At 33.4% G+C, this 15059-nt stretch overlaps 1 protein-coding gene across 4 annotated transcripts in view; it reads right to left on the bottom strand.

The window, feature by feature from the left end:
- The window catches only part of LOC148627037 (TPR and ankyrin repeat-containing protein 1-like), a 42521-nt gene that overhangs the window by 23078 nt on the left and 4384 nt on the right, over positions 1 to 15059 (bottom strand). For 3 of the 4 annotated variants that reach the window (XM_088566089.1, XM_088566108.1, XM_088566099.1), the window contains exons 4-12: positions 14180 to 14333; positions 12996 to 13340; positions 9825 to 10094; positions 6498 to 6755; positions 5175 to 5435; positions 4587 to 4742; positions 3117 to 3712; positions 2248 to 2679; positions 869 to 1769 (exon numbers count right to left, since the gene is read on the bottom strand). In XM_088566089.1, the coding sequence (XP_088422215.1) occupies positions 869 to 1769; positions 2248 to 2679; positions 3117 to 3712; positions 4587 to 4742; positions 5175 to 5435; positions 6498 to 6755; positions 9825 to 10094; positions 12996 to 13340; positions 14180 to 14333 (3373 nt within the window). The remainder of the gene's footprint in view (positions 1 to 868; positions 1770 to 2247; positions 2680 to 3116; positions 3713 to 4586; positions 4743 to 5174; positions 5436 to 6497; positions 6756 to 9824; positions 10095 to 12995; positions 13341 to 14179; positions 14334 to 15059) is intronic. The other variant, XM_088566115.1, reaches the window with a different exon arrangement.

Raw genomic sequence — 15059 nt, 5'->3', positions numbered from 1 at the left:
TAGCAATAGCTCACATTGCCCTATGGGCAAGGTGAGCTATAAAGGAAGAAGCCTCTACCCCTTGTGGTCAAAATAAATTTGATCTTCAATTTCTTGAAACAGTAGACATTTTTAATCTAATTTTCAAAAATAAATTCTAAATGTTCAATGAATTAAATTCACAAAAATTGAATGATGAGAAACATAAAAAAAAAATTGACTTTAAAATTTTCAATGCAATTTCTATTTGACCATAATCTAAATCCTTAACATAAATATCATCCAATAATACTTTCTTGAATTTTACCTTCATTGAATACTTTTGATTGATTGATTGATTGTTGGGCTTTAATCTCCAAGTAGCAATATTTCAGATATATTCAGGCGATGAACATGAAATGGGTGATAAAATGAACATGAAATGAGGATGAAATAAAAAATGGGATGGGACACAATAATGGGGTCGACAAATTTTGATTGCCACTAGAAATATGGAGAGGTGGTAGGGTCGGACAATTTAGCCTCTTGTGGCAGAGCCCAATGGTTCCTACTCCAATAGAATACCACAAAAGGATTCTTTAACATGTGAGGAATCTTCCCCAAAACCTTGCAGTCAGATTTTTGGTATCATGGCTTGACGACCCAAGCATGTAACATGCCAGCAGTAACCCATTCCACCTGGGGGGACACAACCCAGTTACTCTGTAGGCTGAGGGCCCTAGCCTTGGCCAGGGTTCTGAGCATTATTACATCGCCTTTTACGAAAAGCTAAGCACGGCTGCAAATCTATTCTTTTGACACCCGGACTTACATGGGATAAACACTTTTGAATGCACATAATTCAATTAATTGAATATCATTTATCCCTTTGATATTAACAAAGTAACACCTTCAATATTTCTGTCTTGTCCGTCTTTCCTGTCATTTGTCGTATAGAGGACAGTTCTTGGTAACAATGGACTGTTAGATTCCTTTGCTCTTGTCCAATACCGTAAAAATCTACTCCACAATCTGTACAAACAGCAGGTTGTTTTCCCTGTACCACTCCGACCTAGCAGCAAGATGGGAACATTGGACTCTAAATTGATGATAGCATGTTCCAAATCTGTCACACGGAATGGAAAGTCCACTTTTATTTCAATATTCTGCAGGATGTGAGAGACCAGGTTTGAGGAGAATGAATAGAATTTCAGAATATGATATTCTGTTTCATTAGCACTAGCAGGTGGATAGAAAGGTTCTATCTCTTCCAACTGACCCTTTTCTACATCAGTCTCCTCATATTTTCTTGGTATTCTCTTCTTTTCATTAGAATACTGCTCATGTTGCATGTTCTTTAATCTTTTTTGTATGATGCATGACTCTCCTCTTTCATGTGACTTGACAATTCTCTGAACAGAGCTAAAGATCTTATCATGGTCAAAAACAATATCCCAAACCCTGATGATTTCAGAGTAAATCCTGCCACTTTTTACTGGATCTCCAGACTTTTCTTCATCAGTTTTCAGCATGATTCCAGATTCACTTAGCCTGGGTGAAAATGCTATCGCAAGCTCCCATATGATTCTACATCCTTTAGAAAACTTAGCTTCATACAGTCGAAGAGTTTTTGGCACATGATTCAGTTTTTTTCGTATAACACTTGTCCATTCTCCAGCAGCTAGCAACTGTATTTTTCTGACAATTCTTTGTTTGAGTTCTGGAGTAACATGTTTATCTCTCAAGGCCTTCCATACATCAGCTGTACATTCAACTTCCCATTCTAAATTCTCAAACACTTGTGGATCAAACTGGAATAAAAATCCAAAACTATTTACAATCTTTGTTTTGCATTTACAGAAAAAATAACTATGTTAGCACAATTTATCATACTAATAATATTCAGATTCTTTAATTTCTTAAACAAATTAAAGAAGGAAATACTCATGCTGGGTTATTTTCTCAGATTGTTTCCCTGACCATGAATGTTAAAAAAATAATTAAAAAGTTCTTTTGTAAACCTAGTATGGTACCTCTGACAGAGTTCATTTACCAAATATAAACTTCTTGTTATTAATGTACATCATAAATGCTGAAAAAAAGTGTAACAAAAAAATATATGATTTGGGTGGAAAGACAGATGTAAAACAGCAACTATCAATTACTTGGAGCAGGGGTTTAATCAAAATCACATTTTTGGTCAGATTTAATAATACGTGTAATTCAAAGACCAATTCCAATTATAAATCATGCAGCAGTAACATCTTTTGGGTTATTAAACGGACATACCTGAAAATGTGCATCATTGTCATCTTCATCATCATCAGAATTATCTACACAATTAGGTATAATCTGAACACGTTCTACCTCCTTATCTTCTGGTTTTTCAACTTCTGTTCCATCTTCTTTGCAGCCAACCCTGAAGCTGTTAATATTACATGTATCACTCTCCCTCAAATATAAAATTGTTGTCTCCACATTTGTTTTGTTTTCCTCATTGTTATTTGATAACCTTTCATATTTGAACCCAACTTTCAGTTCCTCTGAAGTTGGTGATTCAGATTTTGGCTCAACTTGGACAGACTTTGAAGCTATATCATGTGTCTCAGATTCTTTTTCGGAAATGCTTGTATTTAGTACATTAACTTTTGGTTCACTCATTCTATCTTTTGTTGATGGTAAAGTAGATGAGTCCTCTTGTACTGGAACAGATTGAATTGCCTTTAAAAAAAAAAGAAATGTTTAATTGATTATATACAAAACAATATGAAATTGGATATCCTTCTTCATTTTCAAAAGCCATCATTTCTGCCATTTTTTTGGAGAAATGTCATTTATGAAAATCAATGAACTCAGTGGATTAATTCAGATTATAGAATCAAAATCACAGACTTATGAACCTGACCCTTTATTGAGATTCTTCATATGCCTAAGGGTCATATATGTTGCGATCAAAAGCTAAGGAAAATTTTCCATGAAAAATGCAACTGAATATTGAAATTTTCTGAAAGGACAAAATATGACATTAACAAGATTTATCATCCTATCACTCCAATGCAACATCCATCTCTATGTTTTATTCCATGGAATAAAATAAATAAAATGCACATTATTGGAATTTTTCTCTTGATTCACATGTTTCTTTTAGTATAATATACCTTTTGATCAACCTGTGCACTTTTTGACCTTTTACTTGACCTCTCTACTGTGCTTCCCCTGCCAGAATATTTGCTGTAGGCACTGTCATCCAAATTCCTAATCATTTCATCTATTTTCTTTCTTAAAGCATCTTTTCTCAATGGTTGACTCACTGCTGACTCTTTAATAACCTCTGGAATATCATCTGACCTTGAAAACTGCTGAAGGTCATGTTCTGCTTCAGTCTTACCTCTATTTTCTGAAATAAGAGATGCATCACTTCTTTTTGAGGACTTTTTCTGTTGTTTTGTAGTCTTAGACTTCTTTGATCCAGCTGACACAGTGGAGGCAATAAGAAAGAACTGTCGTCTGCGGTCATTCTTGGCACTCAAGTAATTCATGGGAAGCTTCCCATCTTTGTTTTTAATGTTAGAGGGTATTTTTCTATCACACAATATTTCTGTAGCTTTATGAACAGTAGAGCAGTACTTAGCCTTTGCAACCAGATGGAACAGACAATCACCATGCTTATCTTGCTGGGAGGGATCTAACAGATGGTACTTTTCTGGATCCTTGTCATACATTTGTGTTAAAGAGTTAAACAGGGAAAAGTTGCCTAAAATGGAAAAGAATATTTGAAATTATATTGCTGAATGAAGATTGAATGATAAAAACATGTCACAAAACAGAAGAAAATACCGAAGAAAATAAAAAAAATATCCATGCAGCTTCTTCCTTACATGAGTTAAATTTATTGGCTTTTCAAAATGATGATTTTAGTAGAGTTAATGCCAGCTAATCAATTAAACGTTTCTGCAAATTTAGGCATGTTTATTTCAAGTGCAGATATTTATATTAAGATTTTCAAAGCATCAGATGGTGCTTCTCTGAATCCTCAACATTAAAGAGTTCTAAAGGGAAAAGTTGTTTTAAATCGAAAAAAATTGAAACTGCCTAGATTATTCAAAAGATAATATGTTCTGAAGAAAGTGTCATTAAACACAAATTGTGCAGCTTTTTCATTGTATTTCTATTTGTCTTTCACAATGACATTAAAGCTTTATATAGCAAAGCATACCAGTAATGTGATTTTCTTGGACTTTCTAGACCAATGCATTCATAACAAAGTTCAAGATTTTAGCATATTAGGTATGTTAACGTAAAGTGACAATGCAGAAACCATTCCTGGTTTTTAAACATGCTTTTTTGAAGGAGGCTAAAGAATCACTTAGTCTTAACATTAAGTGGCAATGGAAGACATTTATTTCAACAGATATAGTATGACAGAACCAGTTATATGAAACAAATTTTCATAATATTGATCGATCTTTGAACTTAAAAAAATTAAAATTAAAATGGAAAGATACTATTAAAACTAATATGCTCTTAAAATATAATCACAAAATCTTTACTCAACAATAGTAACAATAAAAGGAAATCTAAGCAAAGTTATCAAAGTACATGACAACAACTTTGCTTCCAAAAATTACCTTTGTCTTTTTCCAATGCTATAAACAAAGCTGCATGGATTGGGGTATCTCCATTACTCAGGGAAAGGTGTGATGGACAGGCTCCAATTTCAAACAAGGTTTCTAATATCTTGAACTGTTCTTCATGGACCGCTGTCTCTATGCAATCTTTTCCATCTATAATTAATAACTGAATGATTAAAACAATTCAACAAATTCACAAAAATTTCTAAAAAAAAAAGCAACATGTAAGAAAGGCATTAAAATAAAGGCAGTGATGGTAGTGCTAGAACATATCTGCAATTAAGGGAAACTGGACACCATATGTAGCAAAAGAGTTCAAATAGAATGTAAGAAATATCATACATTTAGATGGAATTTGCTACCAACCATACATCAAACATCACATCCTGATCACAATATAAACTTAATCTCAACATATAAGATCTGCACACATGAATTTGAAATGAGGGCAATAGCAATGTCAACAAGTAACATACCATCCAAAGCAGAACTTGATTGTATTTGTCTTAGTCTATAAAGACAATCAAGATTTTAGCAACCCTTGTTAAAAAAAAGAAAAATTATAGGTATCATTATAAAACAAACCATTTTCCATAATTGCACCATTCTTTAACATAGATTTTATAATCTTGCTCATCAGTTGATGTGACTGCTTCAGTGAGGAATGAGATATAACACTTTGTATATTAATTCCTTTAGCATAATCTTTAAGAGCTGAACACCCGTAGCGTTTACAATATTCTTCTACAACCACACCAAGTTGCCTGAAATACTCTCCTTTCATCAAACCATTCACAATCTGTTCATAGAATCTGAATGGAATGGTAACCAACCTCTCTGGAATTTCTGGAATAACAATTTTAATTCAACATAATTTGTAACATGAAATTTTATTGGATAACATGTCAATCTATGGGTGTCAATTCCACGATTATCTGTTTCAAATTTTTGAAGCATGCAGACTTCAGTTTTAAAATATTTAAATTATTACTTTAACAAACTCGTCTGACAATTGCATTAGAATGAAGATAGCTTACAAGTTAACAGCAAACTCAATTTGTTACTGTAAAAAACACAATTGATGTCCCCAAAATTTTGGTACTTTTGGTGCTTTTTTTTAAATTATGAGGTTGACTTAATGGCTAGTCTGATCCAAAAGAAGGAATAATGCTTAGCTAGATTCTTTAATCTCAGTTTCCGCTATACAGATGAAGTGTTATTGTTAAACAATCCTAATTTCAGGGACTTTATACATTGCATCTACCCCAAAACTTGAGATTAAGGATACAACAGACACTGTGAAGTCAGCCTCATATCTTTACCTACACTTAGAGATCAATGGTAAATGAAAACTATTGACCAAACAATATACGACAAACGCAATGACTTTTCATTCGGTACTGTCAACTTTCCTTTTATCTGTGGCAACATCCCTTCACCACCTGAATTTGGAGTTTTCATATCACAATCCATATGTTATGACAGAGCTTACCGTAACTACACTGACATTTTGTATCACACTAAACTTCTGACAATTCGGCGTCTGAAATAGGGTTATGTTACTACAAGATTGAAGTCATCACTGCAGAAGTTTTATGGTCATCATCCTGACCTCATGGATTGTTACATTGTATCCATCTGCACCATGCACTTGGCTTGACTTCATATCAGCAACTGGGCAGATATTTCTAGAAAAGCAGCGGGCACTTGCCCTACCAGTGCACTTGGTCAATGCTCCTAATTTTTAAGTGGAGTCCAAGTTGCTCATTTACTTTTGTTACTTCGTATGTATTATTTTGGTTATTTTATGTTCTTTGTTGTAATTGTGTCTGTTTTCCAGGTCTGGTCTTAGTCCCCGGATTACTTTCTTTTGATTTTATAATTTAGGGCAAAAAGTTATTTACATACCTGGATTGAGAGTTTGAGCAATGGAATTGATGATCATTGTCAACATTTCATTAACAATAGGTTCATGTATTTCCTTAGAGTGATCTGTAATCTTGATGACCTTGGTCATTTCAATGTAAGATTTAGTAGGTCTGGATTTTATCAGGTTTTGGTTTTCTTTTAAAGCAGTCTGACAAAAATTACACTTATCATTAAGTTTTGGTTGGTGTAATGGTGGAATCCATGTCTGATCTGCACTTGTTTTCCTCCATTTCTGTGCTGAAATAACAGCATTCAAAATTACTAAATCAAGTCAACTGGAAGTTAGAAAGCTTGCATTTTGAACACCTTCTCACATTTAAAATTTTCTTTAGCCTTCTCAAAAATTTCATGAACTTAAATTGCAACCACAGAGAAAGTTCTTGTTTGTCTGAAAGTGTTAAACTAGCTTTTATCTGTCTATAAATCATATTGAATATCAATAAAATAAATTTAATCTACTAAGAATGATGAAAATGAGGAAATTTAAATAAAATGACTGATTGCTATAATAACATGACTCAAACATTTCATGCAAGTACATGCAAGCACATTATCAATATGTTAGAACAGTTGTATTAATATAACAGGTATATAATTCACAAGAATATACCCACAATCCTGTATGTAGACATATACATGCCAGAATTTCTATCTCATTCTGACATTTAAGTACGAACCCTTATTTTAATCCTAATTTTTATTACGAGTTATTCATATGATGAATGTTAAACATTCAAAAAGGAGTACCCACAAAAAAGTCCATGGTAAAGTTCATGTTTTGCCAATAAAAGCCCAAAATTGTTCAGAGCATATTGCATATACAAAACATACATTTTTACTTTTCTCATATTTTTTTTAAGGTTCATCAAATGGTTTAGGAGTATATACAGATTCCAAATTGGCAACCCTTTCATCTATTCCTGTCAGCTGTATTCAATATGACACTTAAGAGAACCATATACCATATATTTATATGAATAAATAGTTGTAATAATTTGTCCCACTTTACACTGGGTGGGCCTTATTTAAGTGAGTACACAACATTCAGAGCATATCAAGTAACAAAATTTTGAATTGTTTTTAAATTAATTTGGATCCCATTTATATCAATAATAAACATCCCCCTTCAGTAAGCTAGTAGTATTGGGAATTTAACTTTCTCTAATAAGATTTTTATCTGACTGTAGTCATGCACAAATCATTTACCACTAAAGCAAACACAAAAAAACTCATCACTTGCAACCATATTTCCATTTTAAGGCAGTTGAAAATAAGAGTATATAACACAATAGTAGACACAAATTTTAAGTTATATATTAACTCTGCAAATAAAAAAATATTAAAGAACCTTAGTGAGCGCACTCATATACCCCACACGTCCCCATGCTGGATACTCAAGTAAATTTGTTTTACATATAGAAGGACCCTGATAAAAAAAGAAATAAGAGAGTTTTTAGGCTTTAAACCTTTATCTTCTAACTAAATTCTGTTAGACAGAATGGTAGTTTTAAACTCCAGATTGTGATTTCTTTGAGTTTTAGTTAATCAAAAGTAAATATCATCGTAGCGGAACAAAAAATACACTTGACCTGTAACTTATCATGGTGAAAAAATATACAAAAAATATTGTCATAATCTGCAAACATTTAGAAAAAAAAAAGTCCAAAAAACTGTTATTTTTGTGAATTTTGCTAAGTTCAAGGCCGTAATTTCAGTAAAAATCAACAGAGAAAAACAAAAGTTACACTAGACCTGTAACATACCATGGTGAACTTATATACCAAAAATCATGTCAATATCTGCAAGCGTTTACAAAAAAAATTCCAAAAAACTGATGATGGACTGACGGACAGACAGAGGGACGGGTCAAAAACATTATATCCGTCGCAACTATGTTGTGTGGGGTATAACAACATTACCTAATAACATCTTTTATAGCATCCTAATTGGTTGATAGCAAGTGTATTTTAAACATATCTTTATTGAAGATTAAGGTCATTTTTACAGCTGGTATGGTAAATGCATGAAAAATATGCCTTTTTCCCCTCACAATCCCCATCCCGCAAAAATTCATTTGAAAGTTCATTTGTCTCATCCCTAAAAGTAATGTAACATGCAGCTTATGTAGCAGAAAGATATGGGAATGATAAAAACATTTGGTCACTTTTAAAATTGATATTTGGTTTAAAATTAAACAGATATAGTCCATGGACAGGGAGGATCCACCGTGCATCCCCCACCCCACTCATCAACTTCATGGTGATTTTTAGATACCTTTATACCTCCCATTACCGAATCAATTTGTCCCCAAAGAATATTCTCAGATTCTTTTTCAGTATAAGCTTATATTTGTACCCCATTGGGTCAAAAAGCCAAGATTTTTGTGACTCAATTGTTTGATTGTCTACGTCTTCCTTGGATAGCATGTGTGAACAAACTAAATATATTTAGGTATTATCATGTAGCCCAATGTCACAGCTTTCCAATGATACCAAAGTAATTGCAATAACACTTAGAGTTTAGGAGTAAAATGAAAATAATGTACCCTTACCCGGCGAAAAACTGCTTAAATTGGCATATTTTTCAATGTCAAAACCCCTAGAGTATTTATGCTTCAGTAAAAAATGGTTTATTTGGTATTTTCTGTTTAGTATTATCACAATTTATAATTCCGGGGTTCTTTTGATGAATTTTGCCGATTTTCATAGTCAGAATTTATCCCAAAAATGCCAAAAATGGGATTTTCGAATTTTTCGTAAAAGTCAGGTAAATTCTTCTCTACAAGCTATTGCTCATCTGAAACGTCCCAAATTTGGTATCATTTGATAAATAATTTTATTTTCTACATAAATAAACCACAAAAACTAATTTTCAAGAAGGATTATTAATCTCAGCCCAGGTACTAATATATCAAGGCAGGGAGTGGTATTTGCAAAAAAACACCAGTCTTGAATATTAATATTTTTTTGTAAATACCCCGCCCTGCCATGGTATATCTGTTCAACATATTCATTTAGAAGTTTTCGGAAAACATGTATGTTATTGAAAATCTTAAAGGTACTGTAAACATATTAATTTTCAGGATGTCACCGTTACTTATTTTCGTGACTGACAGATAAGCATGAAAATACATGAAAGTACCCTCGAAACTGATTTTTTCAACACTTTGAAATACTAATCATTTTCAAACCTCAAAAACTGATACCCGCACATATGTTCACTGGACAAAATCCCCAAACATTAATCTGTTTACTGTAGTATAAATGATTTTTATACATATCTGTACTAGAAGCTTATAATATATACCTTTATCCTGTCTGGAAGGTTGTAGTACTTGGTATCGTGGATCAGCTTGAGTCAGGTACTCAATTGGTAGTTTATTAGCCATGTCTGGGAGTAGTCCAGAGCAGCCACTATCAAGGAGGAGTCTCAATAAATTAGTACGGAACCCTGCATAAGACATTCGTGATTTCACGACAACATGGACTGCTGTATCTCCGTTTTCATCAATCATATTATGCTTCTCAGGACTATCAATGTATGACCCTAGGAGAAACTGTATGAAGTCCAGGCTTCCTAGAAATGTAATGTCCAGGATTAACAATTAGCTACAGTTAATAATTGTTAATCCTTGGGGATTAATTGTGAGAGGAGTTAAATGGAGAAACAATATACCCCCTATTCCATCATTGTTAATCCTTGGGGATTAATTGTGAGAGGAGATAAATGGAGAAACAATATATCTCCTATTCCATCATTGTTAATCCTTGGGGATTAATTGTGAGAGGAGATAAATGGAGAAACAATATATCCCCTATTCCATCATTGTTAATCCTTGGGGATTAATTGTGAGAGGAGATAAATGGAGAAACAATATATCCCCTATTCCATCATTGTTAATCCTTGGGGATTAATTGTGAGAGGAGATAAATGGAGAAACAATATACCCCTATTCCATCATTGTTAATCCTTGGGGATTAATTGTGAGAGGAGATAAATGGAGAAACAATATATCCCCTATTCCATCATTGTTAATCCTTGGGGATTAATTGTGAGAGGAGATAAATGGAGAAACAATATACCCCCTATTCCATCAGATGGACGAACTGATGTACAGGGTTAATTAATATGCCCAAAACTGTTATTAGTTTTATTAGTCTTAAAAAAATTGTTGGCATGATGACCATGACAGACACAAACTGATGGTGATAACACACAAGAACATTCAGATTAAGGTGAGCTATAAATAAATGTGATGATCACTGAAATATTGGAAATCAACACCTTGTTGTATTGTGTATAGCCACAACTGTAATTACATGTTTACATGTAGATGTTCAATACATAGAAGATGGCTAAATGTGTAATGTAGACTTTCACTTTGTCCAAAATCTGAAGAATAGAGCAAGCAATAAGAAAACTTGTTCCATTTTGGCAAAATATTCAAGTTACATAATTCCTATTAAATGTCTTACACAAGCTCCTAAAAACTTTCATAAAATTTTTCAACTGATACAAGGAACTCACTCTCAAATACAGTTGTAGTTGTAAAGGATTAATACATGTGGGTATCTCTACCCTTTCCTTTATGGTAATATTCTACACAAAGCATGGAAAGCTTGATACTCATGCAATAAGTTAACTAAACCATTGAATATGCTCATTCATATGGGATATAGTTATGATACTGTTGCCAAATTGTTAAGGATAGAATTTTTTGGTATTAATATTGATTTGCTCATTGGGTCTTTACATAGAAATTAAATTACTATATTTTAAAGTAGTTTTTGGCATGACACAGGTTGTGTTCTTAAAATGTACCGTGATTCTCAGCCTTGCAAGGGAAAATATGGGATTGATTTTACATATGATTGGGACATAACTTTTTGTAGGTTTAAACTGGTCATGAGCTGGCATACCAGTTAACTGCTAGTAGTCCCTACTTTGTACATTTGTGTAATTTATATTCAGTTTCTTTATTTCCGTTTTAATGAGTGACTCAGACTTTGTTGAACTACTTTTCAGGTGTGTTTAGTTGTGTAATATTTTATTCACAGTGGCTAGATTTTAAAGGGGAGGGTTGTGATTACGCCAAAGAACTTTAACCCTACCACAGTTTTTGCACCTGTCCCAAAGAGTAATCAAGCGAACCAAGGTTATAGCGGTAATCAAAAGAATGTAATCCAGGGACAAAGATCAGACATGGAAAACAGACATACACAATAACGAACATAAAGTAACTAAAATCATACTTACAAAGAAACAAAAGCAAAGGAGCAACTCGGACTCCATTAAAAACTGGGAGCATGGACCAGGTGCACCGGTAGGGTAAGCGTCCTCTGCTTTTCTAGAAACACCTGCCGAGTTGCTCATAAAAAGTCAAGTCCAGGGTAGACAAACGAGAAAAGGAAAACTATCACGCGTTGGATAAATCAAATTCATGGTGCAGATCGATACATCATAACGATCCACGAGTTCATGATGACGACCATAAAACTTCTGTAGTGATGACTCCAATCTTGTAGCATATCCCTGTTCCAGAAGCCTATTTGTTATTAGAGTTCTAGCGCAATACAAAAAGTCTGCGTAGTTTCGGCAAGCTCTGGCATAACGTATGAGTTGTGATATGAACACTCCATACGCAGGTGCAGAGGGGATGTTGCCACAGATGAAAGGAAAGTCGACAATTCTGAATGAAAAGTCATCACGTTTGTTGTAACATTTGGTCAATAGTTTTCCTTTGCCATCGATTTCTAAGTGTAGGTCAAGATATGAGGTCGACTTCACAGTGTCTGTAGTATCCTTTATCTCAAGTTCTTTGGGGTAGATGTGATGTATCAAATCCCAGAAATTAGGATTGCTTAAAGATAATACGTCATCTATATAGCGGAAACTGAGATTAAAGGATCTAGCCAAACGATATTCTTTCCTTTGGTTCAGATCAGCTATAAAGTCAGCCTCATAAGAGTGAAGGAATAGGTCAGCAAGTAAAGGAGCACAATATGTTCCAAGTCAGAAATTTCTGGCCTGTATGTCTTGTTTCGTTTTCACCTTTAGTTTTTTAGTTTTTGTTACTTGAGTATATAGGGGCAACTCTTTCACTGTACCTGTATATAATGATGTTTTGGGGCCAGCTGCAGCCTGCCCTGTGGTACAAGGATTTCCTTGTCGCTCATTGAAGACCAATGGGTGGCCTTTGGCTAACATTTTCATCCAAGTGGGGTTGTTGCTTCTTTGACATATACACCGTACCTATTCTCATTATATTATTGAAGTATATGAGGTTTCATTAAATTTAGTTAACAACTTAAGAAGGGAGTGTACACTATATTCAAGTAACACAAAAAATAAACTAAAGGTGAAAACGAAACAAAACATACAGGCCAGAAATTTCTGCATTGACAAATAGATGCCATCTAAATCCTGTTTGGCTACTGATAAGTTAAGAAAGGGAAATACCCTTCACATTTGTTTTACCTGTTTGTAAAGCAGTCTGAACACCAATATGTATAGCTGCCTTCCCATGATTCATTTCCATCTGACTATATGATGCACCATTCTCCAAGAGATAAGCTGCCAAACTGAATCCCCATTTCACTAGCTGAGTTGGTTTTGTCTCTTTCAACAGATTACCAACTGGTACAAAGCTGTATCGAAAGGAAGGTGGAATGCACATGGCTAATTCATTGTTGTTCCCTGAACACCTTCCAGTCACCAAACAACTGACACATTCCCATGCTTTAAGGAAGATAAACCTCCCTAATATCTTCTCTAAAACTTGTTGACTTGGACAGTTCTGTAACTTGTAAGCCCCAAGCCTCACTGTAATTAGCAAGGTATTATAAATATTGATTTATAACCAGTTAGATTGTAATTTTTAAATTAAACAATTATGCATACTACTGTATTGGATCCATCTTTAGAATAAACCACATGTTAAGATCCTAACACAACAAGTGCATTACCTTCTAGTCTGAATTTTCTCTAATGCTGCAATCCTTATTTTGATATTGATATTGATGTGTGGGGTTGGGGTTAAAAAGTTGTTATCGGTACCAAGGATCACTGCCCTTCACATGCTAACAATAACCTACAACATGTACATGTCACATATACAAGATTAATTTTCCTGTATGCTGAAACTGTATTTGTTAAAAAAAAAACCAAAACATTTTTTATTGAAGTTTTGATCATTTTACATGAGAAATCCTGTTTTGTTTACATTTTGAATTATCATAAGGGGGGTCAAAATTTTGCTGTGATATTTTACGCCCAGAATCAATATTTCATGGGGGTCAAAATGGTTGATGACACTGGAGATTATTACTTTAGGAAAGAAATATTAGCATACACTTTTAAAAATCTTGTTCTGATAGAAATATAAATGATTCTGTTGGAGAATATTGCATGGCATTCAAATATCAATACCCCAATAAAAAGAGGAGGCTTGCAGGGTCTGAGAAAATTTGGAATAATTATCTTCCTCATATATGCAAGATTACATGTACATGAAGTACCAAATTATAATTTTCCAAATACTGATTGTTCAACACATTATTTCACTTCTAAAATTGACCTTTTCCAGAGTACTCAACTACCTTTTTATGATTTCTATAAACCAATTCATATTCTTATTTAATTCTAAATGTAATTGTCCTAACCTTTCACAGGACACAAAATAGTCACTAGTTCACAAAAAAACTTGATATAGCTGTCTTCTGATTGTTGCAATGTATCTAAACCAGCAACCAGTATTGAAACTGTCTCATTTGGTTGTCCCAACAGTTTAGCAGCTTGGGCAGCTTTCCAATAACCCTGATATTAGTACAAATAAAGACACAAAATCTGAGTACATGTTCTTATAAAAAATTTTTTTGGGTTTTTATAGACCAAAAGTTCTGTTGTTGAATAATATATATATTTGATGAGATACGTAAGTATAATTGTTTATATTAATACAGGCAAAACTTAGTGATTATAAGAATAAACAGATGATACCATTACAGAAAACTCAAGTTTCTGAAGACCCTGAATGGTTGTCCATGAAAAATTGTAATTTTTTTCTCAAGAAGAACTAAAATCATTTTTTTTTCATTTCAAAGGCAATTACATGTACTGCAATAAGAAGTTGTCATGCAACTTCAACTCAACTATTTATTTTCCAGTATCTCTCCTAGTTTTTGAGGTATTAGCAACTTTACCTCTGTGACCTAAAATTAACAGTAGTGATTAATCAGCATAATTAACATAACTTTTAAAGTATATACCTTAAGAATGCTGGTTACAAAGTTTAAGTACAATCCATTGCGAAGTTATATTGATTAGAGAAGATGATTTTAAAAAGTTAACATTTACAGACAAAGATGATGGTCACAAAGTGATGACAGAGACATTTGGTCCAGGTGAGCTAATGAGTGAAAATTATTTATAAAACTATTTAAGAAAATGTGCTTAGTCAAATCTTTCCATTTTTAATTACTATATTAGATTTTATAGGTATGAATTCAGATTGCTATGAAAAACTTCTGGATTGTTCAATTG

The sequence above is a fragment of the Perna viridis genome, chromosome 1, assembly GCF_037379345.1.
Source record: "Perna viridis isolate PV_CMFRI_1.1 ecotype Kerala chromosome 1, ASM3737934v1, whole genome shotgun sequence".
Taxonomy (NCBI): Eukaryota; Metazoa; Mollusca; class Bivalvia; order Mytilida; family Mytilidae; genus Perna; species Perna viridis.
This window is presented reverse-complemented; position numbering and strand designations above follow the sequence as displayed.